At 41.1% G+C, this 13,290-nt stretch overlaps 1 protein-coding gene across 1 annotated transcript in view; it reads right to left on the bottom strand.

Moving 5' to 3' along the window:
* Window positions 1–1,896: 1,896 nt before the first annotated feature.
* The window catches only part of naa35 (N-alpha-acetyltransferase 35, NatC auxiliary subunit), an 89,826-nt gene continuing 78,432 nt past the window's right edge, over window positions 1,897–13,290 (bottom strand). The window contains exons 20-23 of the mRNA XM_078568089.1: window positions 11,491–11,631; window positions 7,553–7,675; window positions 7,117–7,197; window positions 1,897–2,167 (exon numbers count right to left, since the gene is read on the bottom strand). Coding sequence (XP_078424215.1) covers window positions 2,108–2,167; window positions 7,117–7,197; window positions 7,553–7,675; window positions 11,491–11,631 — 405 coding nt within the window. The 3' untranslated portion in view covers window positions 1,897–2,107. The remainder of the gene's footprint in view (window positions 2,168–7,116; window positions 7,198–7,552; window positions 7,676–11,490; window positions 11,632–13,290) is intronic.

Raw genomic sequence — 13,290 nt, 5'->3', positions numbered from 1 at the left:
TGATGTTGATTGAGGAATAAATATTGGTCAGGGGATTGGGGATAACTCCCCTGCCAGGGATGAGGAACTTCTAACGTTTGGCGGATTTACGACATTAGTGTCTTGAAAATCCATTTTAAATATGTGCTCTGACCATCAGGGCGAGTCTAATGAATGAGGCATTAAAAAGAAATCACAACTCTGCTGTCAGTCCGTGAGAGTGGGAACACCTCCATGAGTTTCTCATCATCTGGATTCTTCCTGAGTACAGTTGGTGCCTTGACAATTGTTATTTTCATTTTGGGCACTGAATATTGGAATAATTTTAATTTTCCCAGTCTGATGCTTTTCATAGTTTGGACACCATTAATGCTTATGGTTGTGAGAATCTGTGTTCCCTTTGGACCTTACTGTGTAGTTTGTGTTTTCGGTTCTGATGATCGTGCTGAATGTTAATGTTTCTATGAGAGCCGTGCTGCCCTGCAAAAAGAACAGTTGCTATTTACTATTCAGCTCCTGCCACTTCAGATCAGTAGCATGATTCTCAGAGTACGTGCCATTGCTGTTTGCCATTCCTCCAGTCAGCTTTGAGATGTTTAGAATTGTTGACAGCATTATATTATTTGATTTGCCCTTGTATCTCATTTCCTATTCATCCTGATTTGCATGCCATTCCAGTTTGCTACACAAGATGCAGTTTGGTAATCTTAAATCCGTGTAAATGAGATAGCCTAAATAACATAACTGCGCTCTTATCAGCATTATCACAACACACACAGTTTTGTTGTATTTAAAAATATCTCAATTAATTTGTCCTATTTAATATACAATCAATAACATTTTCAAGAAAAACATATCCAGACAACAAAGCAGTTGCTTTTGATTTTTCTCCTGAAACTTCTTTCTGACTTCCAAGGGTAATTGAGAGTGAATTCAACACTTTAATCCAATTTACAAACTATGACCACATGCATTCCACAGGCCACTCATCTATATTCCCAGCAGCATTTTTCACATGGTATTTAGTCACCTGTGTTTTTATTCTTATTGTTGACAATCTTCATCCTTACAGTTTATCAAAAAGGTTGACACAGCATCAAATACTTAGTGAATGAAGCTGTTTGCTAATTTTGTAGTCATGTTCGGTGATTGCAATTTTTTGATACTCTTCATCTACATCATCAATGCCTTTTATGATTTTTGAAAAGATCTAAAATTGTGTCATCTCAATCTTGGTGCAATAAAGAAATTTCAGTTCTGCAGAACTAAAGATGAAGGAGAAAAACTGCACATCTCTGACGAGCACTTTTTTCTACATTACAGACATAGTTGCAAACTCTCGAGTGGCATGATGGATGAGTTGCACCTAGGATCTGATGAGAAGCAAAACCAAACCAGTCAGAGCAGTGTTTGTAAAACGTTGGCACTGAAAGATATGAGTTTTCAAGGTCACGTTCTTTTATTAATATGTACTTCATTCTGTAACCGAATGCTGAATCACTTTGGTGATTTCATACAATTGCATTGGTCCAGTCTTGATCCACAGTCTTGATGGTAATGGAAGGTAAACAAGGGTAAAACTAATGTATCTACCCATTTAAATTTGAATAATTCCACCCATTTGAAGTGGCCTGGAAGCATTTGCATTCACTACAGTTTTCCTCTCGTTTCAGGGTTCAGTGCATCCAAGTTTGGTGCCTTGCCCTCAACAATTTACATTCCTCACAGCTTGCCCTGATTTTCCTATCTTAGTGGAAAGGACAAACAATTATGATGACCTTACAAATAGATAGTTGGTAATTTAAGACTAAAAATATTAGTGGCTGAAATTTTCTACAATGTTACAGCTAACATCATGTAGAATGGTTGTGCTGAGTGAGAGAGTTGGCTTTCATCCACTACTGGTATCAAAACAAATTTAAAAAGTTATATTTTTTATTCTGGTCACAGTATTAACACAGTACAGCAGCATATACAAAGCATTGCTGTTGATGTGCCTACAGCTCTGAATTTTACATAGTCCCTTTCTCATATTTTGGAACTTAGCCACAGCTAGAGCAAAATATTTCAAGTCTTGAACTTCAGCTTATTATGCAAACTGCATCCACAGCCATTATCTCCACTGGAGTTAGATTAATTTGACGACTGGAAAGTATTTGTGAACAGAAAAATCAAATTCTGGAGGAACCTGAAATTAAAGAAAAATTATCAAGCATTTCAAAAGCAGATTTAAATTGTACAAGAGTCTAACGATGCATGCAGATCAAGTTTACATTTTCTGCATTACACATCTCCAGAATATATATTAAAAAGCTATTTATAAACCTTGCATCTGACAGCCAATTCCTGTTCATGCTTAGGATTGCTTTGCATACTTGTATTTACTTACCAATCAACGATTTCAACTTTTTTTTCTCCCACCCCATCCAACCTGCCAGCCATCAGGCCTCTCAAATGAACCTACTGTCCCATTCTTGGCACATCTGCCTGAACCTTTCACTGCATCAAGCTGCTGCTTCTGTCAACATACTATTTGTCTTCAGTCCTTGTATACTGTCCAACTGCCACCACCATCCTGAAATCTGTACCTGAAACTGGAAGGCTGTGAAATACAGCCATCCTATTTAAAATAAATAATTTGGAGTCCTAAGATTTGATTATAAACATGTATGGATCTTAATTAATCCTTCTGCCTCAGTACTCTTTGTAGATGCAGAATAAAGCAGCAGAAAAGTTATGAATGTTTACAATTAAACCAAAATATTTTCTTGAAAGATAAGAGCCTAAATGTTGTTTTGAGGACAACCTAGCAGCAAGGTGCCCCAGTAGTGATCAGAAAACAGGTACACAGATTTTTAAACACTCATTGCTGGGATGTGAGGTACATTGTTATGGGTTGAGATATTTACCTCACCATCTATAAAACATACAAATTTTAAAAATGCCAACTGCAAGTATGAATTTTAGAACAAACATTTGGCTCCAATGGCTATTTCCTATTATTACATTGGTATGTGAACAGTTAGATATCTCACTATATATCAATAGACCCAAGGAAATTATTAAGCATTTGAATATTTGACATACTATATTAGATGAATACACATTTGTCTCAACTCCTAAGTTGTTGGATCTTTACTGGAATACAGAACTGTCCAGGCTTTCAGCAAAGTTGCCTCATTTCATAAGTGATCCTGATCCTTGACACAACCATTTCAGCCTTGGGAAGTATTGTAGCTCAGCCTGGTCCTATCCTTACCCAATATCTACACAAAATTCAAGTAGAAGTCAATGTATAGTGACCTGGAGCAGCAGCTCCTGAGTGTCTTCCCCTCCCCACCCCAGGGGTGCTGAGATGAATTGTGTTGCTGCTCTGAATAAGAACAGCTAACTCAGCAGGGAAGAGATATCCAGGTTTAATAGCTGAGCTGGTCATGAGGTAAAATCATTGAGCCATGATTGATTTGAACACAATTTTCACCATCTTGAGAGTTGTTTCCTTTTAAAGCATTACAGGAATATAGTATGATTTTTGAGCGGAATTAATGCATTACAGTCACACTACACTGAAGGATGTATTGCTGGAAGTAACTGGGGAGGGCAAAAGAGGGATTTAGCAGTGCAGTAATTCGGTACACTAAGGTCAACACGCACAGGACTTAATGCACTTTAATATGGTATCCGTCTCTTTCTATTGGTCATTACGTGTAGTTTCAGATTAACTGAGGTAGAAGTTATCCCAACGACTCAGGCGTGAATAGTGAAAGCGATCATTCTGTATAACAGCAATAAAAAAAATCAATCGTGCAGTTCAGACAGATGTACGGGCTTGCTTCCTCTATCTACTCGGAGTGGTCTATTACGGGTAGCAAAAATAATGATGCAACAATTCTACAAGTATGAGTAACTTTCACCTTCTAGTATGAAATGGCATTTCTCTGAGCCATGAAGAGAGAAACTATAAAAATTGAAACTGAATAGGACATAACATTTAGTACGCACCAAAATATAAAGCTTGGGAAAAGAATTGGGTTTTTAAAACACAACAGACATGGATTATTAGAATAACATTTGACAAAAGATCATGAATTTTACTGTGGGCTTTGAAACCCTGATATTGGGCTGAGAAGCAGGTCCCAAGCCCGCACTTGCTGGAAGTGGGTCTGGCTTGGTGATTTTACTGTAGGTGGTCTCTTCTGGGAAAGGTGGGTGTTGCTGAGGCAGGCAGGAGGTCTGGGGTGGGCCTCAAAACAGAGGTGCCGTCAGATAGCTAAGTAAAAATTAAAATCAGGATGGCTTAAGGAGGCAGCCCACACTGATTGGAGCAGAAACCCCTCCAGAGGGATTGCTGGGCCTGCACGTGCTGCCTTCCCTGCCCACTGCCCAGAGAGTGTGCAGCATACAGCCACAGGCTCCAATGGACCCCTGGGTTGCCACAGCGAGACCACCTCCATGAAATTGGAGGCCTTCCCACATGGTTAGGGGGTGCCCTGTTGCCAGTAAAATGCTGACAGCCCCATAAATTGGCCAGTAATTGGGGCCTTAATTCTCAAATCAGCTGTCTGCCTCTCTGGAATGAGCAGCCAATCTGCCTTGCAGCCCCCTGCTGGGAAACTTTGGTAGTGGGACAGCGACGGGGATCCGTCCTGATGTGGCTTCCTGATATTTTATCAACTCCTGTCTCTGTTCTTGCCATCCAGCAGATTGTGTCTCCTTGTCCACATGGTCTGCATCTGGCTAACAACTATTAATGTCACAAAGAACAATTTTGACACAAAACTTCACCATGAGGTGACGGTGGATGTAATGCTAACCAAGGTATCCAAAAATTAGTAATGCAAATGTAGTCACAACTACATGTAAAAAAAAACTTAATACCTGCCTAATGCCAGTCTATAAAGATTATAGTATCATAGAAAGATTATGGCACAGAAAGAGGCCACTCGGCCCATCAAGTCTGCGCTGGCTGAAAAATGAGCCACCCAGCCAAATCCCAATTTCCAGCATTTGGTCCACAGCCTGCAGGTTACGACACTTGAGGTACATCTTCAGGCACCTTTTAAACAGGTTGAGGGTTTCTGCCTCTACTACCCTTTCAGGCAGTGACTTCCAGAACCCCACAACCCACTGGTCGAAAAAAAAATCCTCTGAATGGGTGGGTGCTGTTTAAATATGGCACCCTGGACCTTTGGCCCCATGAGGTAAAGGCGGGGCGGGCAAATCCCAGCCCGGCCCACCACGAAATTCAATGAGCTGCACGTTGATGCATAAATAATGACCTGAAAAGCAGACAATCTGGCACAAGAACCCGCCCAGCAGGAATCACGCCGACTTTCCCCACTCGCCAATGCACTTTGTCTCCAGAACAGAAAATTCCACCTATGTGTCCAGACAATGCACCTTTTCTGAATATATGAACCCAGCCTTGAAATCCATGCAATGAGTTACCCACTAAACACTCAAGCAAAAAAAAAGTTAGGGCTAGTGCATTTAATTGTTAGTGAATTTTAAACGGTGTGATATGTCATAATTATCAAACAACTGATCTGGCACTGAAAATTTAATTTTACAAGATTGGAGTCTCATTCCTTCAAAACTAAATTTAATAGTGGAGGTGCAAAAAATATTTTTTTTCCCATCTCTTACCTCTCTTGATCCCAATTTTCTTTATTTTGCTCTCTGTACATGATTTTACAATGAATTAAATTAATTTATACTTCCTGGTTTAGACCACATGTCTGAGAATTCTTCAATCTGATTGGTTGCTTACCCTACTCACATATGCCACTGATCCCCTGTAACGGGTGCTGCACTAGAAAAGATCTCTAGCAATCATAAGGTGTTACTCAAAAACCTGCAAAAAGTCTGAGCAGCTATCAGTGTCATGGAGATGCAGTGAGCACTGTTCCGTCACTGCTGACCACAAAATCCGGACAAATGAAATTGTTTTCCCTAGAGAACAATGTATTCATATCTTGCTTGATGCATAGCTGAGCACCTAAGTAATGTTTCCAGTGACAGTCTGTTGCGAATCTGCTGCACAAAAATTAACGGGTGATTGTAAATTTGATGGCCACCGCTGGTATTGTGGAGGGAAGTACTAGTCCAGATTACTATATTTCATATAACTCAGTCAGGGTTTTCTTGTAAAGCAAAACTTTCACAGGAACAACTCTTTGGAGAAATGCACATGTGACAATAGAGTGTGACATAGGGATATCAGTGTGTGGGAAATGCCACAGAATGCTGCCTGACCTTCTGCAACATCACACCTTCTTCCAAAAGGCAAAGATGCAGAGAATTCCCAATGGGAAACCCATGGGAACTGAAAGAAATGGCAGCCCTCAAGCAAATAGCTAGTAAAAAATTATTTGGCTCCAGAAAAGAAAGTCTTGAAAAATCAAAAACAACCAGTACACACACTAGCTCTTTCAATGCTCTTTTGCCTTCTTCAAAGTCTAACAATCTTTAATTCAGATTTTGTATGGACAATGCAAGGAAATCATAAATGGCAAAAAAGGAGCTCATTATGTCACATTCGCTTAATTTACATGGAACTGCTCAGAAATTGGTGGTCACTTCCTGAATTTGTAGAAAATGGGATGGGCCTAAGTGGCTGGAGAGTTGGCATCACACTTTTCCAGCCTATTTTCTGATAGCTGTCAGATGGGGTGCAGCCAGACAAGTAACTTTGGTTATGGTAGCTTTCCATGCCATGAGACAATGGTTTGTGCCTTGGTGGTCAACTCTGTGTTAAACATCACCCGGCATGGCTCAAGAGCCCCACACTATTGGAAAATCTAGGCTTATATCTTGGAAAGCTATTCAACTTAAGGAGCATCAAGCAGAGACTAATACTACTTGCATATGGAACTTCCAGGAGTATTTGTTCAACGATCAGAAGCAGGGCCCTAACTGATCTATACCTAGCTCAGGGATGCTGTGGCCAATTGTTACCACTTCCACTTTTGTCCCTATTTATATTAGGCAACACAGCACAGACCAGGGATCAAAGTTAGAACTTGCCTGGGTGATGATGCTGCTTGAAGTTGAAAAAGGGTTATTAATACAAAATAATGTTGCTTCCTGTATTTACAGTAGGTGAATGTGACAGTATTCTCAAGGTCTAATCCTTACCTTGGACTCTTTCTTGTGGCCTCCTGCAAGCAGCTTCATCACCACAATATTAGGTTTTGCAACCTTCAAAATTCTATTTACCTGAAAAACAAGTTGCATGTCACAGGGGAAAAAGTCACATACAGGCTGGAAAAAAGTGTAATTAACTTGCACAACCCAATAAAAGGGGTGTGTGGCCTATTGAGCATTTGTGTGCATTGAATAGCATATAAGACAAATACAAAGTAACTACTTTGCCTCTGCTTATTATACCAGCTATGAAAATACTCTATGCTCACAAATGAAACCAAAGTAAGCTACTCAAATAGAAGAGGATGTACATTTAGGGCTCAATAAATCCATCACACAAAATATAAAACTGCCATATCAGTTTCCTCAAAGCATCAATACAAAAGATTCATATTGAAAATATATTCTACAGTAAAGTGCACTGTACCTCATTGTCTGGATTTGGGATGTTTTCCAGTATCATCTTAGCCTGTTGGAAGTGCTTACTAGCAGCTATATAAAGGTCAGAAGATTGAGGAGGGGGTGTGTACTTGTTGAGGTCGGACATTTCCTATTTGACAACAAAATTTAAAAATACTTCAAAATGAATGCTGTTGAGAAATGTAATTTTTTGTTAATGGACAGCTTAACTAACACAAAATATCAAACGTAGGAAGGAGCATCATCAACCTCTGACAAACAAAAAACAGGTTCAACTTTAGAAAAACCCTTCTTTTTCAACAAAATGTTAACCAGCCTCTTTTCAGATGCAGATAAGCCTACTGTGCATTTCTAGAATTTTTTGTTTTTATGACAAATATCCAACAATTAGGTCGGAATGTTCCAGCCTCCTCCCCCCCACCCCCACTCCACCACTCCCCCCTCGTCCTCCACCACCCTCCCCACTCCACCACCACCCCACTCCTCCACCACCGCCGCACCCCCCCACCCACCCCGGCCAGTTCCCCCATAGCGAGGTCAGCAAGCCATTGAAATCTCTGTTCACATTGGCAGGACCGGAAGATCCCGTTGGCATGAGGAGGTGGAAAATTCTGGCCTTGAACTTTTGATTTTCCACAAGGTGGTCGACCTTGAAGCAGGATTTTTCAAAATGCTTTCTTCGAATTAAAGTCACTTGTAATAAACATTTTACCTTTCAGTAATCAATTGGGCAACTCATATATAGAGGCCAATTTCTCTAAATGCATCTGACTGTAAAACATCACTTTAAAAAAAGTAAAAAAATCTCCTGTAGCATTGCTCACAGGGAGTCTGAAGATATGCTTAAATGTGGTGGCAGTTATAATGAGAAATGAGACAAGTGTGATGGTTACACCAACTGCATACTTGAAGCAAGACATTCAAAGCATTACAAGTTGTTTTGTGATGTTACTAACAGTAAATTAGAAGTTAGTTCAACAACTTCAAATGTTAACTCTGTTTGTCTCTCCACAGATGCTGCCTGACTTACTGAGTATTTCTAGCAATTTCTGTTTTTACTCAAGTCGAAAAGAAGGGTGAGGATGAAGTGAATGTGGAGGGTAGGTTAGTAAGACAAAAATTTGAGGTTCTGGGGTTGGGAGAGATTACAGAGATAGGGAGGGGCAAGGCCACGGAGCAATTTGAAAACAAGGTTGAGAATATTAAAATCAAGGCACTGCTTGAACTGGAGCTAATGTAGGTTAGCGAGCATCAGGGTGATGGATGAATGAGATTTGGTGTGAGTAAAGAAACTGGCAGAGTTTTGGAAGACCTCAAGTTTACAGTAAGTAGAATGTGGGAGATCAGCCAGGAGTTCAATGGAATAGTCAAGTCTAAAAACACCAAAGGCACAAATGAGAGTTTCTGCAGCAGATGATATGAAGTGGGACAAAGTCAGGTGATGTGGAAATAGGCGGTCTTAGTGATGGTGCATATATGCGGTCGGAAACTCATCTCGGGGTCAAATATGACACCAAGGTTGCAAGCAGTCTGCCTTAGTCTCAGACAGTTGCCAGGCAGAGGGATGCAATCTGTGGCTAGGGAACAGAGTTGGGAATGGGGGCCATAGACAATGGAGTAAAAACAGAAAATACTGGAAATAATCAGCAGGGCAGGCATCTCGAGAGAGAAACAGAGTTGGTGTTTCAGGTTGATGATCTTACTTCAGAGCTCTTTTGTACCAAAGATAATGGCTTCAGCCTTCTTAATATTTATGAGGGAGAAATTTCTGCTCATCCGGTACTGGACAGTGTTTTCAGATGATATCACCAAGGGACAGCATGTGGATGGGATAGATCCTTGGGGGACACCAGAGGGAGCAGGAAGATGATTCTCTGGCTACGATTATAAATGAAAATGGAACCAGGTGCGTGCAGTCCCATCTAGCTGGACAACAGTGGAGAGGTATTGGAGGAAGATGATGTGGTCAACTGTGACGAAGGCTGCAGACAGGTCAATAAGAACTGGGAGGGATAGTTTACCTTTGTCACTGTCATTTAGGATCCCACCTGCACTTTGGTGAGAACCATTTTGGTACTTTGAATCCCTCCAATCAGATTTCTGCCCCTGTCAATCGTGGAGTGCTGGGAAAGATGGGCACGGATTTGGGTGGAGTGAAAATGTTCAGGGACTTGAAAGGAAAGGGAATTGGAAAAGGAGTGGTAGTTTGCAAGGACGGTGGGGTCAAGGGTTGGTTTTTGAGAGGGCTTGATAGCGGTAGCTTTAAAGGGGAGGGGGACACCCCCTGGAAGGAGAGAACTGTTAACAGTATCAGATAACATGAGAACCAAGAGGGGAAGCTGGGTGGACAGAAGTTTAGTGGTGGACAAGATGAACTTAGAACATGAGGGGAAATAGGGGAAAAGCTAGAGGAAGCTGGGAGTTCAGGGCCAAAGCAGGGGATAGCATTAAAAGGAAGTTTGGCCCAGTGGAAGGGATTGAAGCAGCAGGTCTTGATCTTAGTGACAATAAAGACAGGGGAGAGGGGTTTAAGAAGATGGTTCACAGTAAAGAGTAGAAGCCGGGAGTTATCTTTGCATTCCAGGAAGATCCCGGAATAGTGAACAGTTTCAGCAGATGAGAGTTGGACCCAATGTTTTGTGATCCAGCCAGTTATGGTAATGGATGGCTATATCAGTTATCTGCCATATCTTTTCAAGTCTGTATCCCTCAGAATTAACACAGCAGAGATAAGGGGGAGTGTGAGGCGAAAGAGTAAGACAGCATCAACAATGGAGGTGAGGGTGCAGTTGAGCAAATCAGTAGTAGCAAGAATGTTGTGGTGAATGAGGGCCAAAGGCTAGATTATTGGAATTTTGAAAGTGCAGTTTAAGTGAATTGGGGGGGGGGGGGTAATTCTTTCCAGGAGCAGATACAGGAGGAGGTTGGGTTGGAGTTTGGATGGATGATGTGGGTGCAAAGTGCAAAGGAAGCGATCAGAAATGGTGTTATCTGTGATTGATACGATAGGAATAGCATGACAAAGGGGTGGTCCTCCAAATGGGTTAGGGAGTTTACATGGAGGAGGGCTTTAGGCAGGGTAAGGGGGCAGTGAACTGAGAGGAGAGAGAGCATGATGAGTTGAGATGGAGATTGAAATCACCAAAGATGAGAAGTTGTTTGGTGCAGAGGCTGAGGGAGGAGAGCATTGAAGATATCTTATGAAAAAAATTTATGGTACTTGGGAGGGCAGTAGAGAATAATTTTGAATGAGAGGCAAGAGGGTGGAAACAAGGTGAGGAGCTCAAATGAAGGAGAGAGTATCAGAGGAGTGGAGACTAAGGAATGATCTGGTGACAAGCATCACATTGTCACTGCAACAGTCTCGGTTTGGCAAGAGGTTAAAGATATAAGTAGGCCAGGAGGCTTTAATTCAGGGGAAGGTGTCATCACGCCATAACCAGGTATCTGTTAAGACCATGGTGTTGATGCAATCATCCCCAATGAGCTCTGGATAGCAAGGGCCTTGTTCACAAGTGAATGAGCATTCTGAAGTGACTTAGGTACAGGGGTATTGAGAGATAATCTCTGTCGGAGTTCACAGTGTCAGCAATGGGAAGGGTGTGTTGGATGCGAAGAAGATTGGCAAAATAAGCTCCAATGCTGACACGTTGGTCAGGAAGTTCAGTGAGAGAGTCAGATGGGCCAATTGGTGTTGCTGCTCATAATGAGCCAGCACTGAGTACCTCAATTAGCTCTTTGGAGGATGCTAAGGGAGGCACAGAGAAAAGCTGTAGACCTAAGAGGGAATCAAGCCTGGGTTGGTGGCAAGAGAGCAAGAAGGTCAAAGTGTACTGAAGGATGACCACCAAATAAAAACATTTTGCTCATGTAGCATTATCTTCACAATCAAAAGGCTAATTGATTACGTAATACTTTTAGCAGTGAAGTACTCTTGCTACTCACCTTAAATTGTAGGTAATGCACTGGTGGTGGAGTGAGAACGCTGTTGAATGGAGCAAATCTATGCTCATATCGAACCTGTTCACTATCCAGTTCAAATTTTGGCTTTCTCACTTTTCCATCCATGTCAAAAGCTATCATAGTCTGTACCACACAAAAAAGAGGGAAAATGTACTTTTAAGTAAGTATAATTCGATAGAAAGTAATCATTAAAATTCTGAATGAGCATAACCATCCTTTTGAAATTTCAGGAAAGCAATGAATCAAATTATATGTATTAAATGTAATCAATGTTTTTGCATAACCAGATTTTTATACTCTCTGGAAAGCAATGAATCAAATTACATTTGTATGAAATATAATAAATATTTTTGTACATTAGTGGATTTCCCATGGTATTGCTTAGTGAACAGGAGGATACACAGATTTAGAGCTGCAGGGTATAACACAGAGTGCACATTATCATGGCCATTGATTTATGGTGACTGACTAAGTCAAATTCTGCTTTACTATATTGTATTCTGGGATTTTAGCCAGTGCTTTACAGAAAGACTATACATTATTACAAGTAAACTTTAAATGAATGTTTATGATGATCATTAATTCTTCCATTACCTATATATTTCATATTTACCTCACTTTTTCTCCTCCTCTGTTCAGCTCGATGGATCTCCCCTCACTTAGGTTCCACTTTTACTGCATCCATTTGGAGCCAGAGCATCTCCAGCCATGGCTTCTCTACTTGAATTGCACCATTATCATTGGAGTCTACCCTTCACCTCTTCATCCTCTACATGTGCCCCTCTGGCAAAATCATTTGCAGATAACAGGTTGAGTTTCCAAATGCACCCTACTCTGCCTCTCCAACGCCCTCTCAACAGTTCCATTGCCTTTCTGCTTTCAGATTGCTTGTCTAACATAAATGAGACACAATTTCCTCTAGCTAAACAATGGGAAAACTAACTTTATTGCTTTTGTCCCCCTACTGCAAACTCCCTACTCATGGCACTGATTCCAGCTGCCCTCAGGCTGAACCGGACTAACAATCACAGTGTCCTAAATTCAACCCTCAGGTGATCCAATATCTTTCCAATCACAAAAATAACCTACCTCTGCAACATTGCCTGCTTATGCTCCTACTTCTACCCATCTGCTGCTGACACCCTCACCCATACATTTGAGACCTAGAGGCTTTGAATATTCCAATGGTCTCCTGGCCAACCTACCATTTTCCATACTCTGAACAACTTATCCAAAAATCTGCTGCCCATATCTTTTCCTGCACCAAAACATGCTCATCTGTCGCCCTGGTTCTCAGTAACCCACATTAGTTCCTGCTGCACGAATCCTCAAGTTTAAACTTCTCATCCTTAATGTTTGAATCATTTCACAGCCTTGCTTTGCCCCATCTTTGTAACCTTCTTCAACTCTACAAAAGCCACAAATGCTCCTTTCCTCCAATTCTAGCTTCTTGTGCATGCTCCCTCCCTTTACCCACCACTGATTTGCATGCCTTTAGCTGCCCAAGCCTCATGTTTTGAAATTCCTTCCCTATCTTTCCGCTTGTCAACTCCCTCTTTTACTATAAGACCCTCCTTTAAACCCACTGTCTATGGCTTATCAACCATTTTCTTAACATTATGCTTTTGTGAAATGCCTTGGTGTGATTTTCTATATTACAGGTAATATATCAGTGCTGGTTATTGTTGAAGACCTAGGCCCGGATTTTCATTGAGTTGTGCAGACATGGGAACCCTTTAAATATGGCAGGCGGGTCCGATTCCGGGATTCTTGCCCCACATT

This window comes from Cetorhinus maximus, chromosome 2 (genome assembly GCF_964194155.1).
Source record: "Cetorhinus maximus chromosome 2, sCetMax3.hap1.1, whole genome shotgun sequence".
NCBI classification, from domain to species: Eukaryota; Metazoa; Chordata; class Chondrichthyes; order Lamniformes; family Cetorhinidae; genus Cetorhinus; species Cetorhinus maximus.
The sequence above is the reverse complement of the archived record's forward strand: the minus strand, read 5'-3'. Positions and strand labels throughout refer to the sequence as shown.